Source organism: Crassostrea angulata, chromosome 7 (assembly GCF_025612915.1).
Source record: "Crassostrea angulata isolate pt1a10 chromosome 7, ASM2561291v2, whole genome shotgun sequence".
Classification (NCBI taxonomy): Eukaryota; Metazoa; Mollusca; class Bivalvia; order Ostreida; family Ostreidae; genus Magallana; species Magallana angulata.
This window is the reverse complement of record NC_069117.1, coordinates 47,247,061-47,269,629: the sequence shown is the minus strand read 5'-3', so window position 1 is coordinate 47,269,629 and position 22,569 is coordinate 47,247,061. Positions and strand designations below refer to the sequence as shown.

Below are 22,569 nucleotides of genomic sequence, written 5' to 3'. Positions count from 1 at the left end.
ACCCGTCTCGTCGTCAGTGAAATTTAACATGAGGCGAAAAAACGCGGTACCTTTTAATGTCATTTGTTTTGTTAGCAAATTTTGTACGTATTTTTCTTCATTGAAATTTGGCATTATTGACGGGTTAAACTACTGCAATGTCTATTATTATACATATACTAAGCATAGCCATCGTTTAAAAGCGTGCATTAAATTTGATATAAAATCGGACCAAGCAGCTTTAGATTTTAAAGGAGATTAATGTATACTCATTCATTGTGTTAATCACATATCCTAATATTGATATTGGCGATTTGACCGCCAGACTAAGCGAAACTAAAACTTTCTTTGCCTCAATTTGAAACAAATGTAAACGAAAAAACACCTGGTATTGATATTCTCTCTCTCTCTCTCTCTCTCTCTCTCTCTCTCTCTCTCTCTCTCTCTCTCTCTCTCTCTCTCTTCAACAATTATTTTTTCTTCATCAAATCAGAGATGCATGAATACAAAACTACACAGAGAGACACAAACACAACAATCCCTATAAATATATACACCAACATGATAACCCAGTAGGCGTAGTAATGCAGAGAGGGATGACAGTAGGTTCGAGCTGTGGCAGGAGAAGACACCCAGTTTAATCCGATAATGATTGAATTTCCTGCAACAAGAGATGAGAAAAAGAAATGTCCTTTTGATCAGTTTGAATGAGTTATGATTTGTAGCTACAAAGATTTCATATAACATAGTTTTTATTCATAGTTAACATTCTTACTTACACTTGTACAGACATTAATTTATATAAATGCGGTGTGCACCCCGAACTTTTATCGCTTTTCCCTGGCTAAACACAGCGAGAAGGAGGGGATAGGGGAGGGACACTACAGTTCCGATACTTACCATCGGAACCCCCCCCCCCAAAAAAAAAAATATGTGGACAAGAGTAGTTATCAGTTCGAGACATATTTCTTTGCGTGTTTTTTTGCGAGGTTAGCAACTCCAGCGACGCTCAATTTCATGAAGCATGATTCTGAAGAAAATCTTACCAAATCTAATTGCATATTAGTATTCAAGATTATATCAGAATAGTTTTTTGCTATCCACCTACAAATATTGAATATTAGTAAATGTATCAAGCGTTTGTTGCTACTCTATGAATAAATATATAACGTGTAAGAGGTAATCATGTATAGTAGGCTTAGTCAAATTGAATATACATGTACTTATCATAGAAAAACCAAAGAATCAAAAATATGTGGATGAGGGTTGTTATTAATTCAATGCAATTTTCTTTGCGTGATTTCTTCTTATTGGTGTCTTTTTTCCTGTCTTTCTCTTTGCACCAGTCTAAGGATGTTAACGGCGATCAGGAAGCCGCCATGCACCACCAGGTATATGGTAATCATCTCACTGGCGCGACAATCTTACAGGAAAACGGCGCCTGTATTTGAAGCGAAAGAAAAACAAGTACATGAAGAAAGAAAAAACAAGTACATGAGTAAATTAAAGTCATTTTTTTTTTCAATAAATGCATGCATTATTTGTCACGATTATATATATGTACATAAATTATCAATTAAATTTATCATACCTTTGTGAACCTTTGATCGGTATTTAAACATAATTATATACAGTTCATTAGATTATTTTCACAATGATCTTATTTTCAGCGATCGACACTTTAACATAGCAATAAATACAATACGCAGAAATTATTTCCGGTATCATTTGCTATTAGAATTTTTTTAATTGCAAAAAATAATCGACTCTTAGAAAAAAGGTTATTTATAAGCGGGCTGGATGGTAATAACCTTTTTAAACCATATAAATCTCCTTGAAAAAGAAGATATAGGAAAACATTCAAATTTTAAAAAGTTTAAAATGGATTTTCCTCTTTGCTAAAAAAAATAGTTTATAGCTTCACAAATCAATTTTTAAAAATTAAGGTAGATCTGATGGTTACTTTGTTGACCACTCAGCCTTAAGAATGTTGCGAAACTTAAAAAATCCCGGATATAGGTTGATAATTTCTATGTTTTTAATGAGTGGTCACATTTAAGACAACGGCGCGTTCTGGATCTATTTTGTGTAAAAATGACCGTTTTCTTAAAAATAAATTCAAAAAATGATCCATACATTCAAGTACATTAACATAGCGGATATTTCTTTTTTATAATTTTTTTTTGTATAAATGTATTATAATGGCGATATCTTACCCATCACAATCATGCTGACTGGAATAATCAGAATGATGCACAGAATTACTGTAAACAACAATGAACAAAGAAAAAATACATTAAATAGTATATATCGTAAGTATTAAAAATATCAGTCATGAAGAATCGAACGTGAACATGTAAATTCTGATTTTCCGACTTTGGTAGTAGCTTGGATATATATAAAACATTCATTTGAATCCCTGAAAATATACATGCAACATATACCGCATTGGGTTTTGTATAGCGTAAGTGTAAATCTAGCTTAATTTGGCAAGATTGCGGTTTATGCGTAAATGTAAAGGAAAACTGGACATCATGCGTTGGGCAAAAATCCCCAATCCCCCATGCAGAGTTGTCGTTCGTTCCTCTCTCATAAGCCGATGGTAGAGTGAAAAATCCCTTCAGAGTAATTAAGGAAGGGGGGAACAATTCACTTTTCAAAACACGATTTAAATTAGTAACCCATATTTAATAACCGCCTACATACGGCCTTACAATTTTCTCTCTGCCCTTTTGAGTACTATTGTTTGATTATCGCTCTGTCGTTTTTAATGCTATTTTGCACGGTTATTGCATTACATGTATATCATTTTCTTAAACTTGTCTATAATGATTGTCTTCTCTTCTTCAGTAATACTAGTATTTTGCGATTAAGTACGTGAACTTTTGAAATTTGTTTTTTCCTTTCATTGACTATCTCTTTACCATACTCTATTGCTATCCTAAGATTTAACTTTCTTTAAACTGATAATGTTTGCGATTATCGCGAAACTGCTATGCTTCGTATTATTAAGATTTGTCGATTATTGTTTTGTACCTTTATCATTTACCGAAACCCACTTCATCCCTTTCTTGTACAATTCTTTCGATCACCAGTATCTTTTTTCTTCCCTGAAGCATTCTACGATTATCGCTTGTCATTTTCTGTATCACTTTCCGATCATCGCCTTTTCCGTTCTGTACTATTAAGCATCGCTTTGTCCTTTGATATATTGTCTTCTGATAATTGTATGAATGTTTTCTTGAGCCAATCATTTCATTGTCTCTGTACTATATTGAGCATCGCTTTGTCCTTTATGAACTGCCTTAAGGTCTTTAAACTTTCTTATATTCCCCCTCACTACGTTCGTCCGAATATAAAACAATAAAGTGCTAAATGAATAGAAATAACAGATATTGCATAGGTGTGCTGCTCGCTAGCGTTTATTTTATTTTACACAAAAACACATACTGTGGAATCATTAGAATTCGTGGTGGCTCAATTTTCGTGGTATTCGTAGTTAGCCTCCCCCACGAATTTAAATCCTCAACGAAAACAATTTTAGAAAGATTTAAATTTGTTACTGAAACAGTAACCGACGCATCCGCGAAATTACATCCATCTGTCAGCCCAAAATCAACACTTTCCATATCATCTACCATTTTACTTTAAATCGCAACTAGCGAGCGAGCTTAGAGTGCCACGCCACCGCATGGTCCTACTATTTATATTACCTGACCACGTGACCCGAAACCCATTCGAGTACGTATGAAAATTCATCACGCACATAATTTTAAGTATACTGATATGATGTTCTGTGTTATCGGTCCGTCCCTTTTTATGTGTTATAATTTTTCTCCGATAATATTTTTGTTAAAATTTGGACTTTTATATACTGCTACAACAATCGCAAACACATCGGAATTATCGGAAAACAGTACTGTATATGTCTTAGATACTTAGATAAGGGGGGGGGGGGTTATATTACAAGAAAAACATTATGACGTCAGGTGCTTGTGACAGCAATGTACAGTACAGTACAGCATTTAAATCTTTTTCATTTAGTGATACCTGATTTTGTACAGATAGAGCAGCTTTTCTTAGCGAAGTCCATTTTCCCCGACGATTCTGCTTTGGCCCTTCTAATCTTACCAAACAGGGATTCGTAGCTTGGCGGAGGATCTGAAACATAGACGACGTAAGAATGTATTGATTGACAACGGGTCAGTAATAAAATAAGAGTTTTCCAAAAAAAATTGCGGTATAAACAGATTATAATAGTTTTTTGCCCAGTCTACGTTATTTTGGAACAACCTTTGTACATGCAATCCCATCTTACTAGTTTTTATCCATTTGTAAGTTTTGTAAGGGTTTGCATGTTTTTGGATACTTATATCAATGAAAATGGATATGTGGGGGGAGGGGTTATATTATGAAAATTAATAAATCAATCTTTAATGTCATGAAAAGGAGTTAAAGGTGTACAAATTGATTTTAAGGATTACTTGTGTTAGTCAAAAGGCAAAGATACGGTTAACGTGCGATATTAAGGCAAAGAAATATCCTTACTATTTTTGGCAACATCATTTGCTGTTTGTTCCTGGGGTGATTCTTCCGAGGTCCCTGGGTTGATAGATTATTCCGGGTGGATCATTTTAATGATAAGATACCGTCAAAGTCCCACAGAATAATTGAATATCTGTTTAGAGTTTCTTGACAACGTTAGTTTGAATTTGTTTGATATTTAAACGTGTGTAATCCACCACATCCGTATATAAATGTTTGGACGTGTTGTTTGTATTAATTAATACCTCATCTTCGCTAGTCAAGTGTTCGACTTTTATTCTCATCGAGAATACCTAAATATTTACATCCGCTGAGTATTTTTTTTAATGATAATTATTTGTAATTCATACATGCATGATACGACAGAGATCTACACCATCCAGTGAAATGACCGAGCCTGCGGCGTAAGAATATACGTATTCTAAACTGCTGTTAGATGCATTAGTTATTTATTTTTGATGAAAACTTGACTCTAATACTAATATGATCTGTCGCACATATTTATCATGTCTTTGTTCTAATCTAACATATATGCCCATGCACAATGGTAAAAGACCAGGGGACGTATTAATGATTAACGTTAATAACTATATCATTATAAATTTCTTCAATTGTATGGTACACTGTATACATAAAAAAAACCCCCAAAAATGTACAATAAATCATTTATTGTTTCAAAACCAGAAAAACAAAACAAAGAAACAAATACCGCAACTAAACAAATTAAAATAAACAAACCAAATATTGGATGGAGCGTAGGCAACGTGTATCTCTGTCTAAAAGTTTATACCTTTTGTTTTTGTACAATTACAGAATTCGTTGAAAACTATGCGTGTTTATCAAATACACGTAGAAGCATTTTGAAATTAAAAATAAAGTGCATTAAACTAACTTCGTTAGCTAAGGGCCCGATTTGTTTATTCTCATCTCTCAGATCCTCATCATCTAGATGAATGAATGAATTAAACCATTGGCAGGCGAAAATGGTATAAAACATTCTTATCAATAAAATTGTTACTATATACCGTGCAATTACTGGTAGAGTTTTAGAACCATTTTAACAAGACCTTGGACTTTTGGTAGGATGTAACTATCATTCTCTTGCGTCAAAACAAGTTGAAAACGACGCTGGTTTCAATGTGAAATCTACACATATTGCGTAGTCTTTTCTGAAGAGCCAGACAAATCTGGTTGATTTCAAAGAGCCATAGCCGAGTGGTAAAGAAATAAACAGTCCTACGTCATATTGCTGTTTGACACAACTTCTCAAAGTCCAAGCTCCTGTTAAAATGGTTCTATTTTCGCTGCAATCTACGGGACAAAGTCCATCACGATGTCATTTTCTTATTTACCGCATTTTCCGCATTACAACTGTCATGTTGTAAATTTTGAATATACCGGGTGGTAGTAAATACAAAATTTACAACATGTCACAATACTAGAATATCCGGTGTACAACTCTCGAATCTGAATTCGACATAAACACACGGTGATTTTTCTTTGATGATGATTAACAAATTAATTAAACAATTTATAACAGTGTGAGTGTACATGTACTGTAAATATCCAAAGATTGCAAGCATTAATTAAGTGAAACCTCAATATACATCAGTATTTCACGCAATTAGATATTTCAATAAATGACTTCATGTATGTTTGTGTTTTTCGTCATAAGTACATGTAACTAGTTTATATAAATAGAAGTCAAGTGAATCTTTTGTTGATCGAGCCAGTCAGAAACGTAAATTTTCGAAATTATTTTTGCCTCCAATTGAAACAAATGCCAGCTAAAAATTATCAACAAATAATATCATGTTTTGTATACTATCTCTCTCTCTCTCTCTCTCTCTCTTTTTTTTCAACAATTATTTTTTCGCCTTCGACCCAGAGATGCATGAATACAAAACTACACAGAGAGACACAAACACAACAATCCCTATAAATATATACACCGACATGATAACCCAGTAGGCGTAGTAATACAGAGAGGGATGGCAGTAGGTTCGAGCCGTGGCAGGGGAAGACACCCAGTTTAATCCGAATGTGATTGTATTTCCTGCAAAAAGAGATGAAAATTTACAGCAGTGTGAATATTACATGTAATTTTACATGTAGGTACAAACGTTTCTTATGACATGTTTTATAGCCATATTTAGAGCTTTCTTACTAATTGTGATGTAAGTTACTAATTAAATGCGAGGAATTCATATTCGCGTAAAATCACGAGAAGCACCCCTCTAGAATATTTACATCTCTCTTTCAGCTGCACGTTAACAGTTGCATATTGCATGATTATAAAATTTAATGTAAAACAAAAGGTCGGTGCTCGCAATTTGATACAAAACAGAAGAATCGAGAAGTAAAGTACACATAAGGAATCTACAGGACGCGTAGTCAGTCATTATAAACATTAAATTTTTGTTATTGATTGAATATATATTGAAAAGTACTCAAATATCAGGTAAGTTCGTTTTTTAAAATTATTACTATTTACTGTGCACAAGAGTTCCTTATGTATAAGCCAAAGCAAAGAAATATATGTTATTGTTTGTTACTACATATACTGTTACAATTTAAAATCCACTGAAGAGCCGAGATAGCAAAAGCGCCATGGATTAATATATAAATAGTGCCTGTTTCGCGTCGGTTGACAATGGTTGTCTCGGGGTGTCAATTTCAACAGTTACCCTTCCATAACAGGCACTATTTATTTTATTATACTGAATGTCTTAATTTTAAAGAAAATTTTACTGTTTTATATAGAAATGAAGTGAATTCTAAGGCGAACCGTACGCGCATAATTTACGCGCATGTAACAATTTGTTGTGTTACCCGTTGCCAAGTGTGTTGCTAACGCTGATGGTAATAGACAATCGCAGCTACTTAGGCCTTTCCGGCAAGCTCGGAAAAACACCTCGAATGTATTACCTACTACCTAGGCGTCCATGACAACCCCCCTTTTTATAAAACTTGATAAAAACACAACGCATTTCATAATCTGTTGAGATGTGAGCTATACTTCATTAAAGTAAAACACTAAGATATAACACAGAAGCGACAAACATGTACAAGACTGTCTAGCCGATTCTTAATTCAATGGGAAGCGACTCCATTTTGTATAAAATTCTAACATCCGGTGATGTAAATACATTCGAGGTGTTTTTCCGAGCCTGCCGGAAAGGCCCGAGAAGTTGCGATTGGGTAATAGAACGGATTACCAACTGCGTCTAAACCAATCAGATTTCAGTATTTAACATGAAAGTACAAAAAATCAAGTTGTTATCGCCTACTCTCTCTCTCTCTCTCTCTCTCTGCTTTTTTAATGCTCTCTGACGTCTTCGCTAACAAGGGTGACGATCCACGGTGTTCTTCTCTATATCGAATAGAGGAGCAGAGTGGATCGTCCTCCTTGGCTAGCGAAGATTGCACACCGATCTTAATTAACGTTTCCCTCAACACAGAGAGAAGGGGGAGGGACACTACTGTCCCGATACTTACCATAGAAAAACCATGCAATCAAAAAGACGTGGATGAGGGTTGATATCAGTTCGATACATTTTTCGTTGGGTGTTTTCTCCTTTTTGCTGTCTTTTTTCTTGTCTTTGTCTGAGCGTGTTTGCAACAGTCCAAAGATGATAGCGATTATGAGGAAGACGCCATGCACCACCAGATACACGGGAACCATCTCGTTGGCGCGACAGTCATACAGGAACACCGAGCCTGTATATGTAGCGAAAAAACAAAACAAAATGAAAAGCAATCAAACGTATTTCCTTTAACTAATGCAAACAACATAATGATACACGTATTGATTTTAATGAATATGCCCTTTGAGGGACCTTGATCGGTCGTTAAACATAAATCTTATACCATCTTTTTGGGTATTTTCGCGCTGATATAATTTTTGCTTTTCTGCAATCACTTTCACATCATAATACAATACGTAGAAATTATTTAAGGTACATGTATCTTGCTATTAGAAACCTTTTAAACCGCAAATATTATTGACGCTATGCAAAAAGATTATATTTATCCGAAATTTTTTGAAATAAGGTATATGCTTTTCATGTTATACAGGTAAATATGTATATATAAAATAAGATCGATAAAACATTATTTATGTGAGCGTGCATACTGTAGCTATTTCTGTGTAAAGGAGACCGCTTCCTTTTTTAACAAATATATGAATGTTCCATAACACCATTATACATGTATATAACATAAATAACATATTTTAATTTTTTTGATATATTATCAAATGTTTTATAATGGCAAATCTTACCCATCACAATCATGCTGACCGGAATAATCAGAATGATGCATAGAATTACTGCAAACACCACTGAACAAAGATAAAAACATTAACATTGACATTTTATAAAACTGTTAAAAGTAGTACAATACATCAATTATGAAGAACATGCATGTACATGTACGTCCAGATTTCTTGGGATTGAATACAAATCGTTTGCTACAGAACAGGATGTCGGGCTTCATATATAGCGTAATTGGAAACCTAGCATTAGCCAGATCGCTTTTTTGCAGGTACATGTATATGTAAAGTAAAACGGGACGCCAGTGGTAAAATAGGCACAATGCACTTACGAGGGCTGTTCGATGTATAACGTGTATTGTAGCACAGCGCGATAACGCTTTGCACGATTTTGATGAATATAGTTCTATTCAATACCTTTCAAACAGTGTAAATACGAGATTTCAGCTCTGCGTAGTGTTATTTCAGTAGTCGTTGATATAATCAAAGGTGACCTACAGGTCGGGTGCCTAATATTAATGTGCAAGTGATTTATTTCTAATTTATTAATCATCAGTACTACTGTGAGTAATTTTCGCTTATCACTTTGTTTTTACGCGGTTATCCCTGAAATTAAAATCCCTAATTTTTCAGTCTTCATTGTCTTGCTTTTTTCAGTACTGCTCTACTTGTTTACTGCGACTAACCATGTTAACTTTTGAACTCTGCTATATGTCCTTTGACTATATAACTCTTTACTCATACTATAATTTTGCTATCCTAAGATTATCGCTTGACCTTCATTTAAGTGTCACTGTGTTACGATTATCGCCATGCTTGTATGTTACGTATGATTAGGATTCGTCGATTACTAATCTTTTAAGTTCTATAGCTGTAGTATCTCTTTTTTCTTCTCTGCATCCTACGATGAATGTTTATCATTTTAATATCTGTATCACTTCGATCATCGTTTTTTCTTATGTGTACTATTAGGCATCGCTTTGTCTTTTTATATACACTTATTGGCTTCCGATAATCTTATTGTTGCTTACTGATACCAAGACTTTCATTTCATTAATTGATATACTATATCAAGCATAGTTTTGTTCTTTTACGAGCAGCCTTCCAATAATCGTTTTGGTTTCTTTAGACTTTCATTGATGGTACGACAATCATTGTACAATGTTCTGTGCTACTGAGCATCGGTTCGTCCTGGTAGTTTTTTTTATGTACAGTACTGTCTATTGATTTTATTCGCAATGTTATCACATACAAAGACACTGGAAAGTGCAAATATATACCGATACAACAATGTAATGTACTGTCTTACGATAGTTGGTAAGGTTCGTTGTCTTTAGATCTTTATACACAGTGCTGTCTTCCGATAATCGTTATGTTGTCTTTATAGATCTTTATATACTGATACAACAATGTATAGTGTTGTCCTCCGATAATCGTATTGATGTCTTTAGAACTTTTTCGACTGATACACTGTACAATTGTACTAGTACCTGATTCTGTACAGATAGAGCAGCTTTTCTTGGCGAAGTCCACTCTCCCCGATGATTCCGCTTTTGCCCTCTTAATCTTACCAAACAGGGATTCGTAGCTTGGCGGAGGATCTGAAATATAACTAACATATTTGTATAAAGATAAGAATGTAAATGTTCGACAAAACCTCAACAAATCATAAACAGTAGTTGTATCATGGAACTACAGTGATCGGATTTTAAGTTTTATGTTTCTCTCTACGTAATTTTGGGGTAACCCTCATGCGTGGAATCGGATTTTTTTCGGGGTGGGGGGGGGGATGGAGGGTCTGAGGGGTTGTCTAATTTTTTTGGCCCGGAGGGCTCTGAAGCGCATTGATCTTCGGTAAATTTGATACGTGAATTTGAAAAGTTTGAATATTTCCAGACCCCCCTCGACTGATCTAGAACCACGCATGGTATATTTAATCACCTACTGTTTTTATCCAACATATTGTGTTCGTAATTTTTTCATGCTCATGAGTATTTATCTTAATGAAATCGGGGATACGTGAGGGGAGGGGGTTATTATGAAAAATGAATGACCGTCAAAAGTGTGTAATTTGGTTTTAATTATTGTCATTGTGTTAGTGAAAAGGAAAGGTACATTGTGTACAGTTAACTTGTGATAGTCCAAAAGAAATATCCTTACCGTTTTTGGCCACATCATTAGCGGTTTGTACCTGGGGTGGGTCTTCCGGGGTCCCTGGGTTGATAGAATATTCCGGGTGGATCATTTCAGTTATAAGATACCGTCACAGAATTACTGATTGCCTGTTTTAGAGTTTCTTGACAACGTTGGTCTTTAATTTGTTTGATATTTAAACGTGATTAATCCAACATACTCGTATTTAAATGTTTCTGTGTATATTGACTTTATTAAAATACCTACATATCATTATGAAAGTACTCTATATTCACTCACACAGGGTCATCTGAATGATTCAATGTACTGACCAACATCGTACAATCCAACCGGTCAGGCCAAATCATTTTATGTTTCAATTGTTATTATAGGAAAGAAGAATATACATGTATATTGTATATGTATATAAGTATTATTATTCAAGTTTCTCTTTGTATGATTTGAAATCGAATAAAATTAAAAAGGTTTGTACCAACAATTCATTACGGTATGTTTGTTGCTGATACGAAAAACATAAACAAAACAAATGAGAGGAATCTCCCAATGATCCACATTGGCTATAAGAAATCTCATTATTGACTGCACAGAACTTCTATATACAGAGATTTAAAATGCAATTAGGTATGACCTTTGTGTGTGCGTAATTTAAGTCACCTAGCTCTTGGTGTAACAAAAACAAGATGAACGGTTGGTTTGTTTAATTGAATGCTGCTTTAAAAATTTTTGTACTGAATGATTGAACTTAAAAAACTTCTCCATTTTTGAAAGTGTTCTCAGTTTTTCATAGATCCTCATCAGAGAATATTATATAACAAGTCTTTCGATCTATTCTTTCAGTCTTTTATCCTCTTTATGTACAGAAATAAAAAAACAGCTCAGGTAAAAATACAATATGATATTAAAGCTAAATTAAAAAACAAAATCAATTTGAACCATATATATACAAATGCATATTTGCAAACAATAAATGAAACAGAATTTCAATAACGAAATGAAAAAAAAATAAAAATAAATGAATAAACAAAGAATTTCAGTGAAATTAACTAAACATCAGCGGAAGAAACTTGAGCTATTGATATTTGCCTTGTTTAAAAATACCGGTACATGTCAGTAATATTATATAAATAGTGCCTGTTTGGGAGGGTAACAGTTGAAATTGACACCCCGAGAAAACCATTGTCAACCGACGCGAAGCGGAGGTTGACAATGGTTTTCGAGGGGTGTCAATTTCAACTGTTATCCTCCCAAACAGGCACTATTTATTTTGTTATACTGAATGTCTTTTTTAAAATTTTTAAGAAAATTTTACTGCTTTTATATAGGAATAACGTGAATTCTACAGCGAACCGTACGCGCATAATTTTCGCGCATGTAACATTTTTTAATGTTACCCGTTGCCAAGTGCGTTGCTAACGCTGAGGGTAATAGTAAATATTATTAACTGCGTCTTAACCAATCAGATTTCAGTATTTAACATGAAAGTATAACAAATAAATATATGATTTGATATTTGCATATAAATATTCCCTTTAATTTTTTCAGTTTCATTGTACGTAGAAATGGAGGGTCAACAGAGTGTGTGTGTGTGAGAGAGAGAGAGAGAGAGAGAGAGAGAGAGAGAGAGAGAGAGAGAGAGAGAGAGAGAGAGAGAGAGAGAGAGAGAGAGAACACATTAGCCCCATCCCAGAGCCTGAACCCTGACCCAGGGGCCATGATTTTCACAATTTTGGTAGAGGGCTTCATGGACATTATTACCATGATTACATTGCATTTAGTTTTTTCTCCATATGAAGAAAGATTTTTTCTATCGAATATTTCTAGGTTCGAGCTGTCTAGATTTACAATCCGGAAGTGGATGAGATGCCTCTGTGATTGGGAACGTTGACAGGTGTCGGTGTGCCTGTGTTTCTAATCCGGTCAGGCAAGTAATGGTACACGTCGCCTAAATCATGGAGGAGAAGGAAGAAAACAAATGTAGGCTATACTGTAAATCTTTTGCAATTGATATACAGTTCGACTCAAGTCTGCCACCGTCTGACATTATACTACACCATACATGCGCTTGTTTTGTTTGTGAAAATTATAGTAGATTAGCGTACTGTATTAAACGTGTGTATGTGTCTGACACAGAAATAAAGTCAGTTTCTCTGTCATTTATTTTGAAGGTATAAACAGTCAAGAAGTGCCCCTGCCCAAGGGCACAGGAATTGCAAACTATATGAAGAAAGTATTATGTGATTATGAAAAGATTCGAGGTATTTATAATATGTTTTTACTCTAGAAAGAATAATCGTACTGTGACCAGGCTATGCTCAGGTCATAGTAAGTGTTTGTCACATATACCTGCAATGTGGTAGCAGTGAAGCGGATCTACTTTGTGCCAGTATTTATTTTGCTAAAAAACAATCTGCTGGGGGAAAACGCATAATGTACATTACAACCTTTCTTGAACATGTAGGTAGTTAAGATCTTTTGCTCCTCAGGGCTTTTAAAATAAGTGAAAAAGTTGGTTAAGACATATGGGTCATTAAGAGAATCTTCTATAAGATTTGCTATTAAATGTTTCCTGTTAATGCGTATACATTTGATGATTCCTTTTTTTTTGTAGGAAAAGACAAAAATTCAAACAATTGCAAGTTTTGGGATGTTGTTGTTATAACAACTGCAGATAATGCACAGAAGCGTGTCTTTGAACTACAGATTGAGAGTAAAAGGAAGAGAAATGAGCTTCCTTTGAATCTTCCTATCTATGTTGTGGCGGATCCCCCTGGACCAAAGATAGGTGTGATGTTAATATTGGCTTTACTTGCAGAAAGAAAAATATATGGTTAAGTCAATGATAACTTTATAGAAGATTAAATGTTAAACTAGTGCTTGATGAATACAATATCAAATTCTGCTTAAATTCTAGGTAATGGTGGATCTACACTGGTGGTTTTGTCTTTTCTGGAGCTCTGCTTGGGTCAGGAGATGTACAAGAAGAAAATTCTGTTGATCCATGCAGGAGGTCAGAGCAAACGTATGCCGAGTGCTAGCTGCCTAGGGAAGATCTTCTCTCCTATCCCTCATGGTGACCCCATTTACCAAATGCTGGACCTCAAACTAGCTATGTACATGCCATTTCTCCCTAATATGCCTCCAGGGGTGTTTGTAGCCTGTGCCGATGATATTCTGGTGTATGATTTAGGACCGGTGGAGGATTCGAAATATTGGTCATTCTGTTATAATGGATTCACTGCTCTGGCACACCCCTCACCGGTACAGATTGGAACCAAGCATGGTGTGTATGTGGTGGAAAATGAGAAAAATGTGGATCCAAAGAAACATATTAGAGGAATGAGATGTCTGAGAGTCCTGCAGAAACCAAGGATTACTCAGATGTATGAGAAAGGGGCTGTGCTCAGTAATCTCAAGTTCTCTGAAGAAGTTGCTTTCAAGGGAGATACTTCATATACAGACAGTTCCTTTTTCTTTGGAATGGACATAGCTAAGAAACTTTTGCACTTCTTCAAAGAAAACAGCCCTTTGACTTGTGAAATTGATGCCTATGGAGACTTTCTACAAGCACTTGGTCCCTTGGCCACTAGTGAATATGTCCACAACACTAGTAATGTAACACATTTAACTCCAAACCTTGTGCCAACTAGATTACAGATATTTGAGCTTCTGAAAGGAACTGATATTAACCTTTTGCTGATGAATGCATCAAAATTTATTCACATTGGCACAACCAAAGAGTATATTTATCACTTCTGTTTTGACACTAAACTCCAGGATGAACTTGGTTTGGTTAAAGACTGTTTTAACACTTTTACAGAGATCAAACCAAGTGCTAAAAAACGGAAGTTCTCAGACACTGGTTTAGGGTGCATCATGCACTCTTGTATACCCACTGAGTGCTTTGTATCCTCAAACACAGTTTTAGAGTACTGCCACTTTGAGCTGCCACTTCAAGTGGGTCAGAATTCTATAATTAGTAACTGTGCTTTGTTTGAGGAGGAACTTTCAGACAATTTACTCACACCCACACAAACCCCACACAACATATTCCTGCACACAGTAGCCGTCAGACACCAGGACCAAACCAAGTATGCCACAGTTGTGTTCCACATCGATGATGATCTGAAAAAACAAGTCCCAATCTCAAATGTGATTGAAGCCTCATATCTAGGTTACGATATCCAGCGATTTATTGAGAACTGCAAGCTGACCCAGTTTCAATTGGATGAGGACACTGGCGGTGTTCAGAGAGAAGGAGAGGGGGAGGGGCAGGCCCTCACCAGTCTATGGCAGATGTGCCTGTTTCCTCTAGAGAGTAGTATGACCAGGTCTTTGGTGCTAGCATTAACAGCAGCGAAAGCAGCACAGAGTAACAATCCGGACATGGTAGACCTCAGTGGCTATCATGTGGTCTCAATGGAGGAAATTCTGGACATGAAAGATGTCAGAGCAATGCTGAAGTATAGGGAGGGTCTGTTTTCAAAGATTTTAAAGTCTTAAATAATAAGCATACTTGATTACAAGATGTAGGAGAATTATGTAAAGAATACTTTGTGATTATAACTCCGTAACCATATAACATATTTATTTGATCATCAGAAATCTTATTTTTATTGGATATGGTACATGTACTTACATGTAAATAGAATCTGATACTACTTAAATTTTTTTAGACAGAAATTAGATTTTTTTTTGGTTTGATGAAAGAAGTAATGGGAAAGCAAAGACTGCCTTTATGGCATATGCATGTGATACGTATTGTGATTTATTTTTAAGTTATTTGTTCAATAGAATCTTTTTTGGTTTTACTCGGTAGATCTGAAAGTTGCACATATTTTGTTGGTGACTTCATACAGACATAGGATTGTCTATAGATCTAATTCAATATGAAATATATGTTTGTTATTTATCCCCCCATTTTAATGTTTATATACATATCTAATATGTTTATATACATGTACATTTATTTCCATTGCAAGCAATAAGATTGAATAAATATCACATTTTTGTAAAATAATCTACATACCAATTGTATTTTATGCAGAACTAGAAATGATCCAGGGAATTCCTATGTTTGTGAATAAATCAATATATACCTACATTATCTCTGTTCTGATCTTAGTTTTAAATTGTGAATCAATTTTTGCTCAACTTCGGGTAGTTAATTGTGACACAAAACTTGTGGATGGTTTGAATTGACTGTCTGTACCACTTTTGTTTCTAGATGATTTCTCTGAAAGTCATTAAAGTTTTGGCAGTTTTATCCCATATATTGTATACAGGGTAATATTCGCCCCCGTTTTATTTTCGCCCTCATTGCCAGTGGGTGAATTTAAGACTGGGTGAATTCCAATGTCTCCAATTATCTCTCTTTAAACACAACTACGTCTGGACAAATTAAAGACAGGGCGAAACCGTTTGCAAGTGAAGAAGGGCGAAAATAACCCTGTGTACAGTACACTTTTGTTGAAATGTGTACTCTTCTTTAGCTTCATACAGCATAAGTTCATGTCTGGTGTCACATTTTGAATGAATTTTCTGAATATTTTTTTTTCTGAATATTTGTAAAGTGATATGCCATTCACACACTTGCATTTTACTTCTTGAGAAGAAAATGCATACATTCCAATGTGGAAATTTGCACCCTTCCTTGAATATCATATTAGTGGGGTGAGGGAGTCAATTTGAATAATCATCTCCTCTGAAAGTGGTATTGCAGATCATAACCATGACTACATGTATAATGAGCTTCAATACTTTTATTATAAAAATCATGGAGAGTTCTCTCCAAAACATTAAATGTCTAGGAAAACATTATAAACGAAAATAAATACATGTATTTTTTTTTGTCACTTAAACATTTTTCAGTCTATTCCTTAAGTCTTGATATCAATTCTAATATACCAGTAAATGCACAAGTCAATATTCTTTATGTATGAAAGTGTAATACTGATCCTGATAAACACCTTAAGCATTCTGACTGACATTCACGATTGTTAGTGGTATTAAGTCCTTTCTTTTTATTCATTGTACAACAGCTTTTCAGTAGTAGCAATGGATTCTGTCACCATTATTCATGTCAATAAAAGCCCTGGATTTTGCAGAACTGAAGTTATTTGCAGTATCTATCTGCCTTCATTTTCTCTCTTCTGAAAATAAAATGAATCAAAAGCTTTACAAAGATGAAAGGAAAAAGGAACCAGCTCACTTACCTCTCGCTCCCCCATTAATTAACAATGATATACATAATGAATGGCAATGTATGCATTAAATACACAAAATAATTTGATAAAGAGTGTAACTCCCAAAAAATCATTCCTCAAAAACTTCTTGTAAATATGCACATCTATTCGTTTGTCTTAAACAGCTAAAGAATTCAAAGTTCAAAAGGTCAAAATTTCCAGAAAATAATGGAATCAAAATTTCCAGGTAAATTGTACATATTCACATTGTGTCCCAAATGCCTACAAAGTTTCACGAAAATGGTTTAAGACGAGTTGCGCTTACAAACAGTTTATTGCTATATTATATGGCCAAAATTTGAAGTTCAAAAGGGCCAAAATTCACAGAAAAATAGTGGAATTGGAATTTCTTGGTAATATGCACATTGTTGCCTACAATGTCTCACTAAGTTATATGCAGTGGTTTAAGAGGAGTTGCACTTACAAACTTTTCATTACTTTATTTAACATAGGGCCTAATTCGAAGTTCAAAAGGGCTCAACAGGACTTGCGGACTGAATGACTGACAGACTGGTCAAAAACATACCCCTCGCTACTTTGTTGTATGGGGTATAATACCAAACTGTGATTAAAAAGAAGTTTGCAAATGAGGGTAACAAGATGTATATTTGATCAAAATATTCAAAACAGAATTGATTGATCAAAACAGAGAATACATGTCAATATCATTACTTGCCTGTCTAATAAAGTTTCATGAAATATTCCTTCCTTCTTTGCCTTTTTAAGAGAAGATACATCCTCTTTGCTTACTTTTAGTTTCCTGTCTTGAAAGCTTTGGAATTTTTTCCTGCAAATAAAATTTACCATAATTGTATCCCCTTTTACACAGATTGATATTTATAAATGTGCTAGATGAATAGGTAATACAAGGCTTTCTGGTTTTCTTACACATAATTGATTTCAGTTTCCTTCACTTTTCCTCGCTCTTCCTTCGGAATATTTTCTAGAGGATCAACTTCCAAAGAAGTATTTAATCGAATCTGAATGGAAAGGAATTTTGATTTGATTAGCTGTACATTAAAGACTAAGGTTTCAGTAAACAAATACAAATGACAGTCTATGAAAAAAATAATGCATACAAATGTACTGGCACCTGCATTTGACATAGCTATCTTTAATGACCAAGCAAAAACAATGAATTCTATGTTGGGTGAAAATGGTGAAATAATCTCTGAATATATGTACCTTTATATGCTTGAAGGAATGTTATCAACAAAACAAAATCAATCTGACAATTAAATAAAAATAGTGCATGTGCAAAAAATAATCCTGATCTATTGCTTGCAAGATGCTAGTCAAGTGAGTTCATTTATTGTGAAAACATACCTGTATTATTTCTTGCTCTCCAGCTTTGGAACTGAGACAAACTATTTCATCATCTCTGTTTGCAGATAAAAACTTCCCATTGCTGCCATTCAGAGCCATTTTGCCCTGTTATGTTGAAAACAAAACAACTTTTATACATATTAGAATAAAAATTTGAAGTCACTTTCCTGTAACAAACAGTAACTCGTATGTCTTTCATGCAAAACATATTTATCACATGAAAAAATTTGTTTTGTTAGTAATGGTACTGTTCTGAGGCGTGTTCAGCAAAGCATGTGTATGCGAGCACTCACCTATATTCCCAATACATGTAACACAAAGCTTGGCAAGCACTTGTGAGCACCTGCTCTGCTGGTCAAACCTCTTGAATTTCATTGTAATATAGAGTTTTGAAAAAAACCTACATCTTGAAACACAGGCTCCCATTGTTCTCTCATTCCGATGGCCTCTGCCTTTCCTGTCACATCTCCGTCGGGATCCACTGTCAAGTATTTCCCATATCCGGACTTCAAAGCAATTTTTGTGTCCGACACTTGCACAGCTGTCAATATTTCCTCTGCTTCTGGGCCATCACCTGTACAAATACTAAGGACTTGTTCAACAATGCTTCGTTTAAATGCCTTGAAAAAGCCAGAACTTTAAAACTAAATTAAAATTTTATCTCTCTGACCTAGCAAATGATTCAGAGGAATCAACTAATTTGATGAACAATTTTTCAAAAATAGGACTTCATACTTTTCTTTTCATTGAAGGAAAACTGCTTTAAAGGTTTTTCGTTTTTGCAACTGTTTAATTATATCAAAATGAAATTTAATACATGTAATACAATTTTTCAAATTAAAATTCAAAATATATAAAGAATTTAAAGTAAGAAGCTTTTTAAGATTTTATTCCAGGTAGTTGGATACAAGTTCATAAATTTGTGAAACATATTTGACTTTTTCACAGCTTAAGCTATAAATGTTTTTTATATTCACCTTGATCCCTTGGCTCTCCAAGCCTAAATGTGCCATTATCTACAGCAGAAACATAGCGACTATCGCCTATTTCTATTGCAACATTTCCTGTAATATCTTCAAACTTTTTTGCCTTCCACCAGCCACCTATTGAAAAAGAAAATTCAGAGTATGTATATCCACCAATAAAAGCCTTAAATTTTTTTAACACGAACTAAATCACATGTAATTGAATACCAATGTTAAGCTATAGCAACAGGAAAGTTCTTATCAAGATTTTTATTGGATATTACATTTGAACTATTCCTTCACCCGTTGATAGTTTAATTCATCAATTTTTATAATTGAATTAGGTATATCACCATATATGTCATAAGAAGGGGCACAGTACACTAAATGTTGTTGGAAACAACTATAGAACTTGATGGTTTAAACAAATGACAATATAAAATAATAAACAAAGAATTACAAAGACTTAATTAATCATGTAGGTAACAATTAAAATTTCTATATTTACCTCATACAGAAACATAAATACATTAGTACACGGATACCTGGAATTGTATGTATCACTGTAACAGTCAATGAATATAATAAAGAAAGTATGCGCCTTGAGTTTGAGTGCCGGTGGTTCTTAAACCACTGAGCTTCCGAGTTCTAAGATCCAATTCTTACTAACAGTCACAAAACCATTAAACCAATGGCATAAGACTACCAGTTCTTATCATATTTTATATTTGTATTCAGAAATAGACACCAGAGATCCATACTCTCTGACAACGGAGCTCCCGTGTGATCCTACTTTCTTACCATGAGCAGCTATGTCAGGATCTGTGTGTGAACTGCCTTGTGAAGAATTGTCTATTTCGTCATGCTTTCTCTTTTTCTTGTGTTTTTTATGTCTGGAAAATATCCAATAAAACTGTTTGTATCAAAATTTATGTTCAACCAAAGACATGAATAACGTTATTTATGTCTCTGGTTCAACAGCTTATTCGTCTGAAGTACGAATACGTTTCAAATACATTGATTTTGAATTGTTTTAAAGTAATTCAACATTTTTGGGAGTTGATTTTAATCAACTCTCCTATGCAGTTACTCAGACAAACCGAAAGTGAAACAGTGTTTGGACCTCAGCACAAATCATTGCTGCTGACAAGACTTAGTTCTTGAAAATAATTGATGAATTCTATGTAATGTATGCTAAATCATTGTTGTTAAAGGAAACTTATTTATAAATACCTTGAAAATAGTCAGATTTTAAATGGTACGAACAATTTAAATATTTTTTGTAGTCATATGTATTCCTACGCCAGAGTTCAATATAGTCTCGTTCAACTCGACGCTCGGCTGTCTCCGTAAATCCTTGTCGGAGATTTACGGTGTCAGCCGCGCGTTTGGTTGAACGAGACTAGAGTTCAATATTGCTTGGATTCATACAATTTTCGAGAAATATTTTATCACTGATACATAGTTTGATTGAATTAATTTTATCTTTAAATATTATTTAACATTATTCATATGGGGGTTTCTCGACATTCTTGTCGAAAAAGTCCAAAAATTCATATTAGAAAAATGTGCGTAATTCAAATTAGAAACTACGTGTACTTGTCAAGCAAAATAGCATATCATTGATTTTAAAATAAATAAACATCGACAAAATCAACTCCCGTCAGTTCTTCAGTACTTTGATTTATACTATACTCACTTTTTATCTTTATGACCTTTTAATTTTAGCTTCCCGCCTTTAACAAATGAATAGGCATCAGCCATTTCTTTCAACACTTTGAATTTTTGTTTTTCAACAATTTAAGGGCGCAGCCATTTTGGATTATAGTAAAAGGTGAACTGGTGGTGTTAATATTTTCCGGATTATTTACCATGCATTAGAAATTCTTATTCGTTCCACTCAACCGAACATAAATTATTTACAATAATAACAAAACACATGATTAGTGAAGGAAGCGCTGCTTATTTGCTGCATTTATTTACACGTACAAATACATATAAATATTCTTCAAACTTCTTTCTGAAATAAAGCAATTTACATTTTATTCTGCACAGTCCTTCAGTCGATTTTTAAATGTCACTTAATAAGTGGGTGGGTGGGGATTGCGTAAATGCAGCAAAGAAAAGCCTTCGAATGAGTGAAAATCGTGCTTAACTTGAATACATGCATGTTATACGCTATAAATAGCCAATGGCTACAGGTTTAAATATATAAAAGCAAAACATATAACATGTTTTCTAGTACCTAATTAGATAAATTAATATCTTCTTTTTAAACACAAAATTCACAAAATATAAAAAGCTAAACTAACGTACGTTGTGAAAAATTGTTTGCACATAACGTTGCAGTTAGATCTTTTAAAAAAACATGATAATATTTACATTTTTTTTAACTCCTAGCCTAGCCTGCAAATGTGATTTAGAGCGTAATAGCCTGTATTATCCTTATTTATTCAGTACTTTATGTTATAACTGCAGTAGCTTTCAACTCACTTTACATCAGTGTACATGCCAAAAATATGGGGAATGTAAATATTTAATGATACATCTTCATTTTATAATGAAACTCTAACGCGCGGTATTCAATTTGTATGCTCTGCTTGGACATCCAAAAATATGTGCGTTACTTCAGAGCGCCAAAGGACTCTAATCAGCCGCTAATAGCGCTGTTGGATACTTACGGCGCTGCCACGGCGACCCCACTTCGTTCTTACAGCGTGTGTCTCCGAGCCACGGCGCGTACTTTGTGCATGTTCAAGGTGCGCACCGTCGCATAGGCGTCGGAACCGGGGGGGGGGGGGGGGGGGGGGGGGGCTTTTGCAAAGTTAGACCTAACCATTAGGAATATAGCATCGTGGAGGTTGTTATATATATAAAATAGTGATATTGAAAATTGGAGTCATAGGTAAAGTAGCCCCCCCCCCTCCCCACAGATTAGAAAATTCATGATTCGGGGGGTGAAACTGTTTGCAAGTGTAGAAGGGCGAAAATTACACTGGCCGAAAATATCCCTATATACAGTGTTCTACATGTCAAATTTGAATGTTTTCCGATATCTTTTTACAGAGCTCTAAGACTTTTCAAT

General features: G+C 34.5%; 3 protein-coding genes and 1 pseudogene across 5 annotated transcripts; 1 reads left to right on the top strand and 3 right to left on the bottom strand.

Annotated features, from left to right (window-relative positions):
* Positions 1 to 449: 449 nt before the first annotated feature.
* Positions 450 to 4,615, bottom strand: LOC128191375 (uncharacterized; annotated as a pseudogene).
* Positions 4,616 to 5,178: 563 nt separating this feature from the next.
* On the bottom strand, positions 5,179 to 11,227 carry LOC128155391 (transmembrane protein 272-like). Its single transcript, XM_052817082.1, has 5 exons — positions 10,958 to 11,227; positions 10,288 to 10,398; positions 8,807 to 8,866; positions 8,023 to 8,244; positions 5,179 to 6,580 (listed from the first exon to the last, which is right to left on the bottom strand). Exons 1-5 carry the CDS (start codon positions 11,040 to 11,042, stop codon positions 6,390 to 6,392), a joined length of 669 nt encoding a protein of 222 aa, XP_052673042.1. The 5' UTR covers positions 11,043 to 11,227; the 3' UTR covers positions 5,179 to 6,389.
* Positions 11,228 to 12,772: 1,545 nt separating this feature from the next.
* On the top strand, positions 12,773 to 16,207 carry LOC128191827 (fucose-1-phosphate guanylyltransferase-like). Its single transcript, XM_052864141.1, has 4 exons — positions 12,773 to 12,925; positions 13,117 to 13,206; positions 13,560 to 13,733; positions 13,863 to 16,207. The coding sequence occupies exons 1-4, from the start codon at positions 12,901 to 12,903 to the stop codon at positions 15,449 to 15,451; spliced, it is 1,878 nt and encodes a 625-aa protein (XP_052720101.1). The 5' UTR covers positions 12,773 to 12,900; the 3' UTR covers positions 15,452 to 16,207.
* A 485-nt stretch (positions 16,208 to 16,692) lies between these two features.
* On the bottom strand, positions 16,693 to 21,338 carry LOC128191828 (protein FRG1 homolog). Of its 3 annotated transcripts, XR_008244466.1 has the most exons (9): positions 21,184 to 21,338; positions 20,286 to 20,377; positions 19,497 to 19,622; positions 18,924 to 19,093; positions 18,520 to 18,624; positions 18,082 to 18,173; positions 17,870 to 17,980; positions 17,003 to 17,100; positions 16,693 to 16,937 (listed from the first exon to the last, which is right to left on the bottom strand). XR_008244466.1 is itself a non-coding variant. In XM_052864143.1 (8 exons), exons 1-8 carry the CDS (start codon positions 21,246 to 21,248, stop codon positions 17,064 to 17,066), a joined length of 798 nt encoding a protein of 265 aa, XP_052720103.1. In that variant the 5' UTR covers positions 21,249 to 21,338; the 3' UTR covers positions 16,693 to 17,063. The 3 variants fall into 3 exon arrangements, 2 of the variants coding, with proteins under 2 accessions (XP_052720103.1, XP_052720102.1); XM_052864143.1 differs by having other exon boundaries at positions 16,693 to 17,100; XM_052864142.1 differs by lacking the exons at positions 16,693 to 16,937; positions 17,003 to 17,100 and having other exon boundaries at positions 17,800 to 17,980.
* Between the last annotated feature and the right edge of the window lie 1,231 nt (positions 21,339 to 22,569).